At 51.5% G+C, this 17,982-nt stretch overlaps 1 protein-coding gene across 1 annotated transcript in view; it reads right to left on the bottom strand.

The window, feature by feature from the left end:
• Nucleotides 1-17,982, bottom strand: part of LOC140396945 (ankyrin-1-like) — a 660,380-nt gene that overhangs the window by 231,187 nt on the left and 411,211 nt on the right. Inside the window, exons 8-11 of the mRNA XM_072485893.1 lie at nt 17,322-17,420; nt 14,082-14,180; nt 11,439-11,636; nt 3,879-3,977 (exon numbers count right to left, since the gene is read on the bottom strand). Coding sequence (XP_072341994.1) covers nt 3,879-3,977; nt 11,439-11,636; nt 14,082-14,180; nt 17,322-17,420 — 495 coding nt within the window. The remainder of the gene's footprint in view (nt 1-3,878; nt 3,978-11,438; nt 11,637-14,081; nt 14,181-17,321; nt 17,421-17,982) is intronic.

Here is a 17,982-nt window from a genome sequence, read left to right as displayed (position 1 = left end):
AGAGATTGTGTGCGAGAGATTGTGTGCGAGAGATTGTGTGTGAGAGATTGTTGATTGTGCGCGAGAGATTGTGTGCGAGAGATTGTGTGCGAGAGATTGTGTGCGAGAGATTGTGTGCGAGAGATTGTGTGCGAGAGATTGTATGCGAGAGATTGTATGCGAGAGATTGTGTGCAAGAGATTGTTGATTGTGTGTGAGAGATTGTGCGCGAGAGATTGTGTGCGAGAGATTGTTGATTGTGTGCAAGAGGTTGTGTGTGAGAGATTGTGTGCGAGAGATTGTGTGCGAGAGATTGTGTGCGAGAGATTGTATGCGAGAGATTGTGTGCAAGAGATTGTTGATTGTGTGTGAGAGATTGTGTGCGAGAGATTGTGTGCGAGAGATTGTTGATTGTGTGTGAGAGATTGTGTGCGAGAGATTGTGTGCGAGAGATTGTGTGCGAGAGATTGTGTGCGAGAGATTGTTGATTGTGCGCGAGAGATTGTGTGCGACAGATTGTGTGCGACAGATTGTGTGCGAGAGATTGTGATTGTGCGCGAGAGATTGTGTGCGAGAGATTGTGTGCGAGAGATTGTTGATTGTGTGCAAGAGGTTGTGTGCGAGAGGTTGTGTGCGCGAGAGATTGTGTGTGAGAGATTGTTGATTGTGTGCGAGAGGTTTTGTACGAGAGATTGTGTGTGAGAGATTGTTGATTGTGCGCGAGAGATTGTGTGCGAGAGATTGTTGATTGTGCTCGAGAGATTGTGTGCGAGAGATTGTGTGCGAGAGATTGTTGATTGTGTGCAAGAGGTTGTGTGCGAGACGTTGTGTGCGCGAGAGATTGTGTGTGATTGTTGATTGTGTGCGAGAGGTTGTGTGCGAGAGGTTGTGTGCGAGAGATTGTGTGTGCGAGAGATTGTGTGTGAGAGATTGTTGGTTGTGTGCGAGAGATTGTGTGTGAGAGATTGTGTGCGAGATTGTGAGCAAGATTGTGAGCGAGAGATTGTGTGAGAGATTGTGAGCGAGAGATTGTGTGTGAGAGATTGTGAGCGAGAGATTGTGTGTGAGAGATTGTGTGAGAGAGATTGTGTGTGTGAGAGACTGTGTGTGAGAGACTGTGTGTGAGAGATTGTGTGCGAGATTGTGAGCGAGAGATTGTGTGCGAGATTGTGAGCGAGAGATTGTGTGTGAGAGATTGTGAGCGAGAGATTGTGTGTGAGGGATTGTGTGCGAGAGGTTGTGTGTGAGAGGTTGTGTGCGAGAGATTGTGTGTGAGAGACTGATTGTGTGTGAGAGATTGTGTGTGAGAGATTGTGTGCGAGATTGTGAGCGAGAGATTGTGTGCGAGATTGTGAGCGAGAGATTGTGTGTGAGAGATTGTGAGCGAGAGATTGTGTGTGAGAGATTGTGTGTGAGAGATTGTTGATTGTGTGTGAGAGATTGTGAGCGAGAGATTGTGTGTGAGAGATTGTGTGCGAGAGGTTGTGTGCGAGAGGTTGTGTGCGAGAGGTTGTGTGCGAGAGATTGTGTGCGAGAGATTGTGTGCGAGAGATTGTGTGTGAGAGATTGTGTGCGAGAGGTTGTGTGCGAGAGGTTGTGTGCGAGAGGTTGTGTGCGAGAGGTTGTGTGCGAGAGATTGTGTGCGAGAGATTGTGTGCGAGAGATTGTGTGTGAGAGATTGTGTGAGAGATTGTGTGTGAGAGATTGTTGATTGTGTGCGAGAGATTGTGTGTGAGTGATTGTTGATTGTGTGTGAGAGATTGTGTGCGAGAGGTTGTGTGCGAGAGGTTGTGTGCGAGAGGTTGTGTGCGAGAGGTTGTGTGAGTGATTGTTGATTGTGTGTGAGATTGTGTGTGGTGAGAGATTGTGTGCGAGAGGTTGTGTGCGAGAGGTTGTGTGCGAGAGGTTGTGTGTGAGAGATTGTGTGTGAGAGATTGTGTGTGAGAGATTGTGTGCGAGAGATTGTGTGCGAGAGATTGTGTGTGAGAGATTGTGTGCGAGAGGTTGTGTGCGAGAGGTTGTGTGCGAGAGATTGTGTGTGAGAGATTGTGATTGTGTGCGAGATTGTGAGCGAGAGGTTGTGTGCGAGAGGTTGTGTGTGAGAGATTGTGTGTGAGAGATTGTTGATTGTGTGCGAGAGATTGTGTGCGAGAGATTGTGTGTGAGAGATTGTATGCGAGAGATTGTGTGCGAGAGATTGTGTGCGAGAGATTGTGTGCGAGAGATTGTTGATTGTGCGCGAGAGATTGTGTGCGAGAGATTGTGTGCGAGAGCGTGTTGATTGTATGCGAGAGATTGTGTGCGAGAGATTGTGTGCGAGAGATTGTGTGCGAGAGATTGTGTGCGAGAGATTGTGTGTGAGAGATTGTTGATTGTGTGCGAGAGATTGTGTGCGAGTGATTGTTGATTGTGTGTGAGAGATTGTGTGCGAGAGATTGTGTGTGGGAGATTGTGTGTGAGAGATTGTTGATTGTGTGTGAGAGATTGTGTGCGAGAGATTGTTGATTGTGTGCGAGAGATTGTGTGTGAGAGATTGTGTGTGAGAGATTGTTGATTGTGTGTGAGAGATTGTTGATTGTGTGTGAGAGATTGTTGATTGTGTGCGAGAGATTGTGTGTGGGAGATTGTGTGTGAGAGATTGTTGATTGTGTGTGAGAGATTGTGATTGTGTGTGAGAGATTGTGTGTGAGAGATTGTTGATTGTGTGTGAGAGATTGTGTGCGAGAGATTGTTGATTGTGTGCGAGAGATTGTGTGTGAGAGATTGTTGATTGTGTGTGAGAGATTGTGTGTGAGAGATTGTTGATTGTGTGTGAGAGATTGTGTGCGAGAGGTTGTGTGCGAGAGGTTGTGTGCGAGAGGTTGTGTGTGAGAGATTGTGTGTGAGAGATTGTGTGTGAGAGATTGTGTGCGAGAGATTGTGTGCGAGAGATTGTGTGTGAGAGATTGTGTGCGAGAGGTTGTGTGCGAGAGGTTGTGTGCGAGAGATTGTGTGTGAGAGATTGTGATTGTGTGCGAGATTGTGAGCGAGAGGTTGTGTGCGAGAGGTTGTGTGTGAGAGATTGTGTGTGAGAGATTGTTGATTGTGTGCGAGAGATTGTGTGCGAGAGATTGTGTGTGAGAGATTGTATGCGAGAGATTGTGTGCGAGAGATTGTGTGCGAGAGATTGTGTGTGGGAGATTGTGTGCGAGAGATTGTGTGTGGGAGATTGTGTGTGAGAGATTGTTGATTGTGTGTGAGAGATTGTGTGTGAGAGATTGTTGATTGTGTGTGAGAGATTGCGTGCGAGAGATTGTGTGTGAGAGATTGTTGATTGTGTGTGAGAGATTGTGTGTGAAAGATTGTTGGTTGTGTGTGAGAGAGATTGTGTGCGAGAGATTGTGTGTGGGAGATTGTGTGTGAGAGATTGTTGATTGTGTGTGAGAGATTGTGTGCGAGAGATTGTTGATTGTGTGCGAGAGATTGTGTGTGGGAGATTGTGTGTGAGAGATTGTTGATTGTGTGTGAGAGATTGTGTGCGAGAGATTGTTGATTGTGTGTGAGAGATTGTGTGCGAGAGATTGTGTGTGAGAGATTGTGTGCGAGAGTTTGTGTGCGAGAGATTGTGTGTGCGCGAACTGACTGTGATAGACAGAGACAGGGTGGAGGGAGGGTGCGTAATTCCCTATTAAAGAAAAAGAAGATTGCCTCTTGTTCTCCATCAACAACGATCCACGTTGGGAACCATTTTCCGGAGTCTCACATGTCAGGGCTGTGTGCATTCCCAGGATTCTCTGATCCAAATCGCGAATCCCTGGAGGCCAAACGTCCGAGTTTCCATCACTCGCAAGAGCAACACCGGAAAATGGCCCAAGTGTCACCAGCATTTGATCCGCACGAATCAACCATCGGCCTCTTACCTCAGTGACGGCCTCCAGCGAGGCTCCGTGTTTCAACAGGAGATCCATCACCCTGATGTGGTTCTTCTTGCAGGCAATATGTAACGGAGTGAACCCGTTCTAGGAAACAGAGTGAAGGGACATGTCAACTTGAACAAGCAAACTCTGACTGATCATCGAAATGAGGTGGAAGGGCCCATCGCTGGCTGACCCCCGGGGGGGGGGGGGGAGTCAGGGCAACAACGGACAACACACCAGAGACGGGTCCTAATTACTGATTGACCACTGGTTCAGGCAGTACGCCAGGTTAGGCACGCAGCGGACAGTGCTGGAAACTGTCGCCGTTCCCCGTGTCTGAGGCCCGATTTCAGAGCATGATGGGAAAATGGTCACGCTGTTGCTGCGGCTTCTAGAGCAGCCTGGGCCTGCTCCACTGGAATGCACAAGCTGAGCAGGGTGGCAAGGTCAGGCCGGGAAGGGGACCAACGAAGGAAGAGATGATCGCAAGGCAAGATCGTACCCACAACTAACCAACAAAGAGATAATTGCAAAACAAGATCCTGTCTGGAGGAAGAAATGGGAATGAAGGACTTGTGCATTAACTGGGGCAGAGCGATGACTGCAGGCCAACGTTCATGATGAGAAGACCCCCCCCAGAGATTGCAACCAAGAGGGTAACCCTCACACCACAGGGACCTGACCAGCTGCCTCGGTGCGGGTAATACCACACCTCTCTCTGGGTGATTTAGTTATTGATGAAGAGGAGTGTTTAAACCTCGATGTACACCTTCACAGCCGTTCTCCTCGGTACGGTTAGTGTTTGACATTGTATAATCTAGTTATGTAGCTGTGTGTGGTTTCTATTCCTGCAGAGTTAGAGCTTGTGCAGATCGGCAATAAATCTGCAATTTAAGACTGGATTCAACTCGCGTCTCGGACTCGTTCCCCCAACACGCTCACTGTCCACAAAACAAGGGTTTTTACGGCAACAAAACTGATCTGAAATTAGCCGTTTCAAGGGTTTAAATATCTGACAAAATAAATGGAGAGAGGGGGAACACGGAAGTAAAGCTTGAAAGGCGAACGGCAGTCTGAAATAAGCCCTCCGCACTCCCCCCCCCCCCCCCCCCCCCCCCCCCCCCCCCGATAGGAGGGGTCATTTGGGTATTGCTAACGGCTGGGGTGGAAGGAGAGGGGAGGGGTGAAAGAGCGAGAGAGAGAGAGAGAGAGACAGAGAGAGAGTGAGAGAGAGAGAGAGAGAGAGTGAGAGAGAGAGTGAGTGTGAGAGAGAGCATGAGAGAGAAAGCGAGAGAGACAGTGAGACAGAGGGACAGAGAGAGCATGAGAGAGAGAGAGTGAGAGAGAGAGAGAGCGAGTGAGAGAGCATGAGAGAGAGAGAGTGAGAGAGAGAGAGCGAGTGAGAGAGCATGAGAGAGAGAGAGTGAGAGAGAGAGACAGTGAGACAGAGAGAGCATGAGAGAGAGAGAGAGAGCGCGAGAGGAGGCGAGAGAGAGCGAAAGCGAGACCAAGCGAGAGAGAGCGCGAGAGCGACACAGTGAGACAGAGAGAGCATGAGAGAGAGAGAGTGAGAGAGAGAGAGAGCGAGTGAGAGAGCATGAGAGAGAGAGAGTGAGAGAGAGAGAGCGAGTGAGAGAGCATGAGAGAGAGAGAGTGAGAGAGAGAGACAGTGAGACAGAGAGAGCATGAGAGAGAGAGAGCGCGAGAGGAGGCGAGAGAGAGCGAAAGCGAGACCAAGCGAGAGAGAGCGCGAGAGCGACACAGTGAGACAGAGAGAGCATGAGAGAGAGAGAGTGAGAGAGCGAGAGAGAGAGCGAGAGAGAGGGCGAGAGAGAGGGCGAGAGAGAGGGCGAGAGAGCAAGCGAGAGAGCGAGCGAGAGAGAGCGAGAGAGCACGAGAGAGTGCGAGAGAGCGTGAGAGAGAGTGAGAGAGCGAGAGAGAGAGAGAGAGAGCGAAAGTGAGAGTGAGCGAAAGAGAGGGAGCGAGCAAGAGAGAGCGAGAGAGAGCGAAAGCGAGAGAGCGAGCGAGCGAGAGAGAGAGCGAGAGAGCGCGAGAGAGAGTGAGAGAGTGAGAGAGCAAGAGAGAGAGAGAGAGAGCGAAAGTGAGAGTGAGCGAAAGAGAGGGAGCGAGCGAGAGAGAGCGAAAGCGAGAGAGCGAGCGAGCGAGAGAGAGAGCGAGAGAGAGAGCAAGCGAGAGAGAGCGCGAGAGCGAGACAGTGAGACAGAGAGAGGATGAGAGAGTGAGAGAGAGAGCGAGTGAGAGAGCGAGTGAGAGAGAGAGAGAGAGTGAGAGAGAGAGACAGTGAGACAGAGAGAGCATGAGAGAGAGAGAGCGAGAGAGAGAGCGCGAGAGCAGGCAAGAGAGAGCGAAAGCGAGAGAGAGCGCGAGAGCGACACAGTGAGACAGAGAGAGCATGAGAGAGAGAGTGAGAGAGCGAGAGAGAGAGCGCGAGAGAAGGCGAGAGAGAAGGCGAGAGAGAGGGCGAGAGAGAGGGCGAGAGAGAGGGCGAGAGAGCGAGCGAGAGAGAGCAAGAGAGCGCGAGAGAGAGTGAGAGAGCGAGAGAGAGAGAGAGAGAGAGCGAAAGTGAGAGTGAGCGAAAGAGAGGGAGCGAGCGAGCGAGAGCAAGCGAGAGAGTGAAAGCGAGAGAGCGAGCGAGCGAGAGAGAGAGAGCGAGAGAGAGCGTGAAAGTGAGAGCAAGCGAGAGAGAGCGCGAGAGGGTGACAATGAGACAGAGAGAGGATGAGAGAGTGAGAGAGCGAGAGAGCGAGCGAGCAAGAGCGAGAGAGTGAAAGAGAGAGAGCGAAAGCGAGAGAGCGAGAGAGTGAGGGAGAGAGCAAGAGAGAGAGAGCAAGCGAGAGAGAGCAAAAGCGAGAGTGCGAGCGAAAGAGAGCGAGCGAGATCGAGAGAGTGTGAGAGAGCGAGAGAGAACGAGCGAGAGAGAGTGCAAGACTGAGCGAGAGAGGAAGAGAGAGCGAGACAGAGAGAGAGAGAGCAAGAGAGCGAGATAGAGCGAGCTAGAGCTAGAGAGCAAGAGAGAGCGAGAGAGAGAACGAGCGAGAGAGAGCGAGCGAAAGAGAAAGAGCGCGAGTGAAAGAGAGAGAGCGCGACAGAGAGAAAGCGCGACAGAGAAAGAGAGAGAGAGAGCAAAAGAGTGAGAGAGCAAGAGTGAAAGTGAGAGCGAGCGAGAGAGAGCGCGAGAGTGAGACAGAGAGAGCATGAGAGAGAGAGTGAGAGGGCGAGAGAGAGGGCGAGAGAGCAAGCGAGAGAGCGAGCGAGAGAGAGAGCGCGAGAGAGAGAGAGCGAGAGAGAGAGCGAGAGAGCGAGACAGAGCGAGCTAGAGAGCAAGAGAGAGCGAGAGAGAGCGAGAGAGCGAGCGAGATCGAGAGAGCGTGAGAGAGCGAGCTAGATCGAGAGAGCGTGAGAGCGTGAGAGAGCGAGAGAGCGAGAGAGAGAGAGATAGAGCGAGCTAGAGCTAGAGAGCGAGGGAGAGCGAGAGAGAGAGAGCGAGAGAGAGCGAGAGAGAGAGAGATAGAGCGAGCTAGAGCTAGAGAGCGAGGGAGAGCGAGAGAGAGAGCGCGAGAGAGCGCGCGAAAGAGAAAGAGCGCGAGTGAAAGAGAAAGAGCGCGACAGAGAGAGAGCGCAACAGAGAGAGAGAGAGAGAGAGCGAGAGAGAGAGAGAGCGAGATATAGCGAGATAGAGCTAGAGAGCAAGAGAGAGCGAGAGAGAGCGAGAGAGCGAGAGCGAGCAAAAGAGAGAGCGCGCGAGTGAGAGAGAGAGAGCGCGACAGAGAGAGAGAGCGAGCAAAAGAGTGAGAGAGAGTGAGAGAGCAAGAGAGCGAGATAGAGCGAGCTAGAGCTAGAGAGCAAGAGAGAGCAAGAGAGAGAGAGAGCGAGAGAGCAAGATAGAGCGAGAGAGAGAGAGAGAGAGAGCGAGAGAGAGCGAGCGAAAGAGAAAGAGCGCGAGTGAAAGAGAGGGCGCGACAGAGAGAGAGCGCGACAGAGAGTGAGAGCGAGAGAGAGCGAGAGAGCGAAAGAGCGAGACTGAGCGAGAGAGTGAGAGAGAGCGAGATAGAGCGAGCTAGAGCTAGAGAGCAAGAGAGAGCGAGAGAGAGAGAGAGCGAGCGAGAGCGAGATAGAGCGAGCTAGAGCTAGAGAGCAAGAGAGAGCAAGAGAGAGCGAGAGAGAGCGAGAGAGAGAGAGAGCGAGCGAGAGCGAGATAGAGCGAGCTAGAGCTAGAGAGCAAGAGAGAGCGAGAGAGAGAGAGAGCGAGCGAGAGCGAGATAGAGCGAGCTAGAGCTAGAGAGCAAGAGAGAGCAAGAGAGAGCGAGAGAGAGCGAGAGAGAGAGAGCGAGCGAAAGAGAAAGAGCGCGAGTGAAAGAGAGAGAGCGCGACAGAGAGAGAGCGCGACAGAGAGAGAGCGCGACAGAGAGCGAGAGCGAGAGAGCGAGAGGGAGCGAGAGAGAGAGAGCGAAAGAGAAAGAGCGCGAGTGAAAGAGAGAGAGCGCGAGTGAAAGAGAGAGAGCGCGACAGAGAGCGAGAAAGATAGAGAGAGCGAGAGAGGGAGAGGGAGAGAGAGAGAGCGAGATAGAGCAAGCTAGAGTTAGAGAGCGAGAGCGAGAGCGAGCGAGAGATAGAGCGAGATAGAGGTAGAGAGCAAGAGAGAGCGAGAGAACGAGAGAGCTAGCGAAAGAGAAAGAGCGCGAGTGAAAGAGAGAGAGCGCGACAGAGAGAGAGAGAGAGCGAGCGAGCAAAAGAGCGAGAGAGAGAGAGCGCGAGAGAGAGAGCGAGAGAGAGAGAGAGCGAACGAAAGAGAAAGAGCGCGAGTGAAAGAGAGAGAGCGCGACAGAGAGAGAGAAAGAGCGAGCAAAAGAGCGAGAGAGAGAGAGCGCGAGAGAGAGAGCGAGAGAGAGAGAGCGAACGAAAGAGAAAGAGCGCGAGTGAAAGAGAGAGAGCGCGACAGAGAGAGAGAGAGAGAGAGCAAAAGAGTGAGAGAGAGAGCGAGAGAGAGCGAGAGAGCGAGCTAGAGCTAGAGAGCAAGAGAGAGCGAGAGAGAGCGAGAGAGAGAGAGCGAGCGGAAGAGAAAGAGCGCGAGTGAAAGAGAAAGAGCGCGACAGAGAGAGAGCGCGACAGAGAGAGAGCGCGACAGAGAGAGAGTGCGACAGAGAGCGAGAGAGCGAGAGGGAGCAAGAGAGAGCGAGCGAAAGAGAAAGAGCGCGAGTGAAAGAGAGAGAGCGCGAGTGAAAGAGAGAGAGCGCGACAGAGAGCGAGAAAGATAGAGAGAGCGAGAGAGAGAGAGGGAGAGAGAGAGAGCGAGATAGAGCAAGCTAGAGCTAGAGAGCAAGAGAGAGCGAGAGAGAGCGAGAGCGAGCGAGAGATAGAGCAAGATAGAGGTAGAGAGCAAGAGAGAGCGAGAGAACGAGAGAGCTAGCGAAAGAGAAAGAGCGCGAGTGAAAGAGAGAGAGCGCGACAGAGAGAGAGAGAGCGAGCGAGCAAAAGAGTGAGAGAGAGAGAAAGCGAGAGAGAGAGAGAGCAAAAGAGCGAGAGAGAGCGCGAGAGAGAGAGCGAGAGAACGAGAGAGCTAGCGAAAGAGAAAGAGCGCGAGTGAAAGAGAGAGAGCGCGACAGAGAGAGAGAGAGCGAGCGAGCAAAAGAGTGAGAGAGAGAGAAAGCGAGAGAGAGAGAGAGCAAAAGAGCGAGAGAGAGCGCGAGAGAGAGAGCGAGAGAGAGCGAACGAAAGAGAAAGAGTGCGAGTGAAAGAGAGAGAGCGCGACAGAGAGAGAGAGAGAGCAAAAGAGTGAGAGAGCGCGAGAGAGAGCGAGAGAGCGAGATAGAGCGAGCTACAGCTAGAGAGCAAGAGAGAGCGAGAGAGCGAGCTAGAGCGCAAGAGAGAGCGAGAGAGAGCGAGAGAGAGCGAGAGAGCGAGAGAGAGAGAGAGCGAGCGAAAGAGAAAGAGCGCGAGTGAGAGAGAGCACGACAGAGGGAGAGAGCGAGAGAGCGAGAGAGCGAGATAGAGCTAGAGAGCAAGAGAGAGCGAGAGAGAGCGAGAGAGAGCGAGAGAGAGCGAGAGAGAGAGAGATAGAGCGAGCTAGAGCTAGAGAGCGAGGGAGAGCGAGAGAGAGAGCGCGAGAGCGAGCGAAAGAGAAAGAGCGCGAGTGAAAGAGAGAGAGCGCGACAGAGAGCGACAAAGATAGAGAGAGCGAGAGAGAGAGAGCGAGAGAGAGAGAGCGAGATAGAGCAAGCTAGAGCTAGAGAGCAAGAGAGAGCGAGAGAGAGCGAGAGAGCGAGAGCGAGAGCGAGCGAGAGATGGAGCGAGCTAGAGGTAGAGAGCGAGAGAGAGCGAGAGAATGAGAGAGCTAGCGAAAGAGAAGGAGCGCGAGTGAAAGAGAGAGAGCGCGACAGAGAGAGAGAGAGAGCGAGCAAAAGAGTGAGAGAGAGAGCGAGCAAAAGAGCGAGAGAGAGAGCGCGAGAGAGAGAGAACGAAAGAGAAAGAGCGCGAGTGAAAGAGAGAGCGCGACAGAGAGAGAGAGAGAGCAAAAGAGTGAGAGAGCGCGAGGGAGAGCAAGAGAGTGAGATAGAGCGAGCTACAGCTAGAGAGCAAGAGAGAGCGAGAGAGCGAGCTAGAGCGCAAGAGAGAGCGAGAGAGAGCGAGAGAGCGAGAGAGAGCGAGAAAGCGAGAGAGAGCGAGAGAGAGCGAGAGAGAGAGAGCGAGCGAAAGAGAAAGAGCGCGAGTGAAAGAGAGAGAGCGCGACAGAGAGAGAGCGCGACCGAGAGCGAGAGAGCGAGAGGGAGCGAGAGAGAGCGAGCGAAAGAGAAAGAGCGCGAGTGAAAGAGAGAGAGCGCGAGTGAAAGAGAGAGAGCGCGACAGAGAGCGAGAAAGAGAGAGCGAGAGAGAGAGAGGGAGAGACAGAGAGCGAGATAGAGCAAGCTAGAGCTAGAGAGCGAGAGAGAGCGAGAGAGCGAGAGCGAGCGAGAGATAGAGCGAGCTAGAGGTAGAGAGCAAGAGAGAGCGAGAGAGAGCGAGAGAACGAGAGAGCTAGCGAAAAAGAGCGCGAGTGAAAGAGAGAGCGCGACAGAGAGAGAGAGAGCGAGCGAGCAAAAGAGTGAGAGAGAGAGAGAGAGAGAGCGAGAGAGAGCAAAAGAGCGAGAGAGCGTGAGAGAGAGAGCGAACGAAAGAGAAAGAGCGCGAGTGAAAGAGAGAGAGCGCGACAGAGAGAGAGAGAGAGAGCAAAAGAGTGAGAGAGCGAGAGCGAAAGTGAGAGCAAACGAAAGAGAGAGGGAGCGAGAGCAAGTGAGATAGAGCGAGAGAGCGAGAGCGAGCGAAAGAGAGAGAGAGCGAGAGGGAAAGTGAGAGCGAGCAAAAGAGAGAGAGGGAGCGAGCGAGCGAGAGAGAGCGAGAACAAGCGAGAGAGAGAGAGAGAGCGAGCGAGAGCGAGAGTGAGAGAGAGCAAGCGAGAGAGAGTGCGAGAGCAAGCGCGAGAGAGCGAGAGAGAGAGAGCGAGCGAAAGAGAGCAAGTGAAAGAGAGCGCGACAGAGAGAGAGAGAGCGTGAGAGAGGGCAGACTAACCAAAGCCCTGGCACTGGCCTTTGCCCCTTTGTCCAGGAGCACTCGAGCCACCTTGTGGTGCCCACAGTGAGCGGCTACATGCAGCGGGGTGAGGTTATCCAGCGTTACATCATCAATCTCAGCTTCGTACTGCAGCAGGAGCCGCACACAGTCTAAGTGGTCGCCCTGCGCTGCCATGTGGATAGGAGACAGGCCATTCTGCAAAGCAAAGAGGAAGAAGAAAGGCGAGAATAGAGTCATTTCAGACAGAAACAAGATCAGCTCCTTCCCAGCCAGCTTCTGCAAGGATCAAGGTGTGGACTCTCAGTCCGGGTACAGGTACAGGTGTGGACTCTCAGTCCGGGTACAGGTACAGGTGTGGACTCTCAGTCCGGTACAGGTACAGGTGTGGACTCTCAGTCAGAATACAGGTACAGGTGTGGGCTCTCAGTCCGGGTACAGGTACAGGTGTGGACTCTCAGTCCGGGGACTGGTACAGGTGTGGACTCTCAGTCAGAATACAGGTACAGTTGTGGGCTCTCAGTCCGGGTACAGGTACAGGTGTGGACTCTCAGTCCGGGTACAGGTACAGGTGTGGACTCTCAGTCCGGGTACAGGTACAGGTTTGGGCTCTCAGTCCGGGTACAGGTACAGGTGTGGGCTCTCAGTCCAGGGACAGGTACAGGTGTGTGCTCTCAGTCCGGGGACAGGTACAGGTGTGGACTCTCAGTCCGGGTACAGATACAGGTTTGGGCTCTCAGTCCGGGTACAGGTACAGGTGTGGGCTCTCAGTCCAGGTACAGGTACAGGTGTGGGCTCTCAGTCTGAATACAGGTACAGGTGTGGGCTCTCAGTCCGGGTACAGGTACAGCTGTGGGCTCTCAGTCCGGGGACAGGTACAGGTGTGGGCTCTCAGTCCGGGTACTGGTACAGGTGTGGGCTCTCAGTCCGGGTACAGGTACAGGTTTGGGCTCTCAGTCCGGGTACAGGTACAGGTGTGGGCTCTCAGTCCAGGGACAGGTACAGGTGTGGGCTCTCAGTCCGGGGACAGGTACAGGTGTGGACTCACAGTCCAGGTACAGGTACAGGTGTGGGCTCTCAGTCTGAATACAGGTACAGGTGTGGGCTCTCAGTCCGGGTACAGGTACAGCTGTGGGCTCTCAGTCCGGGGACAGGTACAGGTGTGGGCTCTCAGTCCGGGTACAGGTACAGGTGTGGGCTCTCAGTCAGAATACAGGTTCAGGTGTGGGCTCTCAGTCCGGGGACAGGTACAGGTGTGGGCTCTCAGTCCGGGGACAGGTACAGGTGTGGACTCTCAGTCCAGGTACAGGTACAGGTGTGGGCTCTCAGTCAGAATACAGGTACAGGTGTGGGCTCTCAGTCCGGGTACAGGTACAGGTGTGGGCTCTCAGTCCGGGTACAGGTACAGGTGTGGGCTCTCAGTCCGGGTACAGGTACAGGTGTGGGCTCTCAGTCTGGGGACAGGTACAGGTGTAGGTCTCAGTCCGGGTACAGGTACAGGTGTGGGCTCTCAGTCCGGGGACAGGTACAGGTGTGGACTCTCAGTGTGGTTACAGGTACAGGTGTGAACTCTCAGTCAGAATGCAGGTAGAGGTGTGGACTCTCTGTCCGGGTACAGGTACAGGTGTGGGCTCTCAGTCCGGGTACAGGTACAGGTGTGGACTCTCAGTCCGGGTACAGGTACAGGTGTGGACTCTCAGTCTGGGTACAGGTACAGGTGTGGACTCTCAGTCCGGTTACAGGTATAGGTGTGAACTCTCAGTCAGAATGCAGGTAATGGTGTGGACTCTCAGTCCGGGTACAGGTACAGGTGTGGGCTCTCAGTCCGGGTACAGGTGTGGGCTCTCAGTCCGGGTACAGGTACAGGTGTGGACTCTCAGTACGGGTACTGGTACAGGTGTGGGCTCTCAGTCTGGGAACAGGTACAGGTGTGGGCTCTCAGTCCGGGTACAGATACAGGTGTGGACTCTCAGTCCGAGTACAGGTACAGGTGTGGGCTCTCAGTCCTGGAATAGGTACAGGTGTGGGCTCTCAGTCCGGGTACAGGTACAGGTGTGGGCTCTCAGTCCGGGAACAGGTACAGGTGTGGACTCTTAGTCCGGGAACAGGTACAGGTGTGGGCTCTCAGTCCGGGTGCAGGTACAGGTGTGGGCTCTCAGTCCAGGGACCGGTACAGGTGTGGGCTTTCAGTCCGGGGACCGGGACAGGTGTGGACTCTCAGTCCGGGTACAGGTACAGGTGTGGGCTCTCAGTCTGGGAATAGGTACAGGTGTGGGCTCTCAGTCCGGGTACAGATACAGGTGTGGACTCTCAGTCCAGGGACCGGGACAGGTGTGGACTCTCAGTCCGGGTACAGGTACAGGTGTGGGCTCTCAGTCCGGGAATAGGTACAGGTGTGGGCTCTCAGTCCGGGTACAGATACAGGTGTGGGCTCTCAGTCCGGGTACAGGTACAGGTGTGGGCTCTCAGTCCGGGTATGGAATGATAACCGGAAGTGAAATTTGGAGACTTTGCCATGGCCTGGAGCGGGCAGCACAGTCTGTGTGTGGTCCAGTCCTGGGTTTAAGTGGTAGAAGGATGTGATTGAATGAGGAGAGTGGGTTGGGGCTACCTCGACATCACTCACACGTACCTTGCACCTACCTTGGTTTTTGCCATGATTGGCGCATTGCGATCCAACAGGATCTCCGCTATGCGGACATGCCCATTCCTAGCGGCACAGTGTAGTGGGGTCAGTTCGTCCTGTATGAAGAACACATCCAATGGCCAAGATCATCAGAAAGGATTCGTCAACAGGCTCAGAAAGAGCTTTCACTCACTCCAAACCAAGGGTCTGTTCATTTGCTGGCCACCCACGTCTGATAGGGTGATCAGGAATGTCAACCTTGATTGTTTCGGGAGCGCGCCCCAATCTCATGAAAAGAAGCCAACACACATTCTAAAAGACTCGGCACATTTGTTGGCAATCCCTAATTTCCCATTTCCCATGGACTGAGTAGCTTGTGGTGAATGAGGGAATTTGAGATATATTGTATTTAGTGCAATTAGGGTTAAAAGTTGTGTGTATGACTACCGCAGTCACGTTTTTGAAAATCCTGGTTTGCAAGATAGCGAGGAGCCAGAGGTGCAATTAAAGCACTGTAGAAGCTTGGGCTGATGGATTTTTGAATTGATTAAGAGGGATCCCTGTGGAGTCGTTAATTGGAGACATTGCGTTCAATTAGTAAGATGATGCAGTTCAAGGCAGGAGCCAGGGGTTGAAGCAGTCGGTGTTCCGGTTTGGTTTTAGCTGGGGATGTGAACAGAATATGTAGTTTGGTTAAAGATCTGTCTGCAGACAGAGCAGCTTCTTTCCAAACAGTTCAGAGATGTTAGATGGGATTTGGAAGACTTCTGCGAGAGAGCCTGCATTGTCCTGACAGGCCCAGGTCTCTTTCTTCGAAGCAACCTCTAAAGATCGCTCTTTCTCAAAGTGGTGTATTCAACATCTCTGTACAACAAGTGTTTGTGAGTGCTCACTGTATTTACAAGTGGATTGGGAGCGGAGATAGTTCTGTTGTTTGAATGCAAGTAAAGATAGCAGTGCAGGGGCAATGTGTCAGTGTATTGATTAGCATTCGTTAAGTGGTGATTGGAAGTTATTTTCTTGTGCGATGTTAAGATATTTCAATACTGTGTTCGCAATAAAGTTTGTTTCAATGTACCGTATCCCTATTTTCGTGCAATCACCCCTGGAATGAGGTATCCTTTCCCCACAGTCTTAGAAAATTTAAATATTAGGGTTTCTGTCCAGTATCCTCGTCACTGTTGGGATCTGGGCCAGGATCGTAATACCTGCTCGACCATTGCTGTGGGTCTGGAGTCACATGTAGCCAAGAACGGGGAAGGACAGCAGATTCCCTTCCCGAAAGGGGCAGTCATGAATCAGACGGGTTTTAATGAAAAATGAGAATGATTTCCTGGCCATCATTCCCAAGACGAGCTTTTAATTTGTTTATTCACGGAATTTAGATTCGACCACATGCGTGGTGGGATTTGAAGGCACGTCCCCCAGAGCATTAACCTGGGCCTTTGGATGGCCAATCCTGTGACATTATCGACCACCCCACTGTCTACCCCAAATGACACAATTATGCAGAATGTGCAGCAGCGAGATAGGGTCCGTGGCAGTGTTTAAGCTCCACCCGTCAAATTTTGTGTAGCTCCAGTGAGCTCGTCGCGACTTCCGAAGAATAACATCAAACTCTCTTCGACTGCGCTTGGGAATGGTCAGAGCTTTCAAAACATACACTCGACTATTTCCAACCACCATGACAACCAGGGTCCGAGAACACCAATCAGTTCAAGCTATTCTCACCTCACCCCGCCTTCCCCCCCCCTTCCTCCTCAAGTCATGGCACCGCCCTGACCAACCAGAGTCAGCCTGCCTGTTTTTGAGTTTAAAAAGAAAGGCCCGGCAGTTAACTATCCTCTGGTGCGTTTTCCATGGCGATGCCTCCACCAATCAAAGCCCACTCGCCAACCTATCAATATTCTCTTCTTTTTCTGCACAAATTGTTGTTCCCTTTTGAATTGGTATTCTTGCAAATCTATGCTGTTCATTGGATGATGACAATCGTCGACAGCAAGTCTCTTTTCTCAGCAAAAACTGTCCACTATTCTTCTGGTTTAATACTTCTTCAATTGTACTGTGATGAATGTCAGAATTCTTTTTTTATTTTTTGCCGTAACGTTAATAAAACTTGGGTTAAGATGCATAAAGACAGCATGACTGTTTGAGCTGTGATTAAGGTGCCATAAAAGTGAGGACATCATTGATTTGCAGGTGAGGTGTTCTGCAAGTAGGTCATGAGACCCATTCACTTGTTTACATATGGCTAGCTGTTGGAATATTAACCAGGTTTTAAGGATCCCTGGGATGCAGATAATTTATGACGGGAATTGTGTTTGGTCCTGGCTAAATAAGTCAAGGAACATCTTGTAAGAAGAGACAAAAGAATGCCTTATGTTCTGGGTGGAGACGATGCAGTTAATGCGAGGAGCCAGGTCTGACTGAAAAGTCAGTTGGTTCTAGAACTCTAATCTGAACAGGTGGGTTTCAGCTTTGGTCCTGAAACTCTCTCTCTCCAAAGAGTCTGCACAGAGAAAAGCAAGTAGAAACCTAGTTATTAACTTGATTCCTGAGTGGCATTTGGAATATATTGGTTTGCTCAATTGGAATATAGAGGCAGATTTATGAAGTTAAGGTTCACTTGAATACTCTTGTAACTGTCCAGTGTAAAGCTATTTATTTGTTGCGAATGTGCTGAATTCTATTTTTAATTTTGTTTTCATATAAAAGTTGGCTGCTCTTTTACAAATTGCAAATGGTTGGGTCCTCCTCCAGGTCCTAACAGAACATTTCTGGAGTATGTAGCGTGTGACTAACTTAGCGCTAAGCTCTTTGGGGAGGGGGAGTGGGTGAATCAAGAATCACCTTTCTTTAAACCTGCAAAAGTCTTTAAATTGAACACGCCCGAAGCGGGGGAGTTTGCAAACACACACATCCCCCTGAAAAAAAACCCCTACTGTTCACAGACAGAAAGGAAGAAATCAGAGTTTATTTTGCCTCCGCTCTGGATAACACTTGTAACATCTCAGTTAATTTCTCAACGTGCAGAACCGAAATTTTACAAAGTTGGGATAAACGTCTTCTGCTAATCTTTTTTCAAAAAAAATTGGGAATGGGCTCATGGAATCACATTCACGTGAATTCCATGTTTCAGTGTCACAGATCTGATGATTATTCCGGTAAAACAGGCAGAAGAGGCAGCTTTGCCTGCAGTTGAGAGAGCAGGTTTGACCTCCCACCATCGGGAGGCGCCAGTGGTCTCGTACGCTCACCTTTGTCCGTGCGTCAATCTGAGCTTCCCGATCCAGTAGGAACCTGACCATGTTGGTGTTGCCTCTCCTCGAGGCGATGTGCAACGCCGTGATTCCATTCTGAAAACAAGAGAAATACACTCAAGGAACTGCGGTTTCAAATCTCTCCCTCTTTCTCTCTCTCTCTCTCTCTCTCTCTGTTTAATACTCAATACTTCTTCAATCGTACTGTGATGAACGTAAGACATTGTCATGATTTTTATTTGTTGTTAAAACTTGGGTTAAGATGCATAAAGACAGCATGATTGCTAGAGCTGTGATTAAGATGTCATAAAAGTGAGGTAATCACCGATTTTTATTTCAGATCCCAGTATTTTGCTTTCATCGGCCAAGTCCAATTGAACCTCATCTCGTGCCGGCACTGAAAGTGCATGAGGGCCAAGACCACTGCGATAGGTGGTCCAGCACAGATCCCTGCTTCACCAGCCCGGGTACTCAGTCCTGCTCATTTCACTGCTGTTCCACCCGTGACTCCAACTCGGCACCCAACTCTCCCATTCAGAATTCTGGCCAGGAAACTGGTTGAAACCACATCGGATTTGCCCCAAAGGGTGGGAACGCTTCTGCTCAGTACTCGGAATAATCCACTCACAATGCTGGAGAGACAGCAAGTGAGGCCTTC

The sequence above is a fragment of the Scyliorhinus torazame genome, chromosome 20 (genome assembly GCF_047496885.1).
Source record: "Scyliorhinus torazame isolate Kashiwa2021f chromosome 20, sScyTor2.1, whole genome shotgun sequence".
Taxonomy (NCBI): domain Eukaryota; kingdom Metazoa; phylum Chordata; class Chondrichthyes; order Carcharhiniformes; family Scyliorhinidae; genus Scyliorhinus; species Scyliorhinus torazame.
The sequence above is the reverse complement of the archived record's forward strand: the minus strand, read 5'-3'. Positions and strand labels throughout refer to the sequence as shown.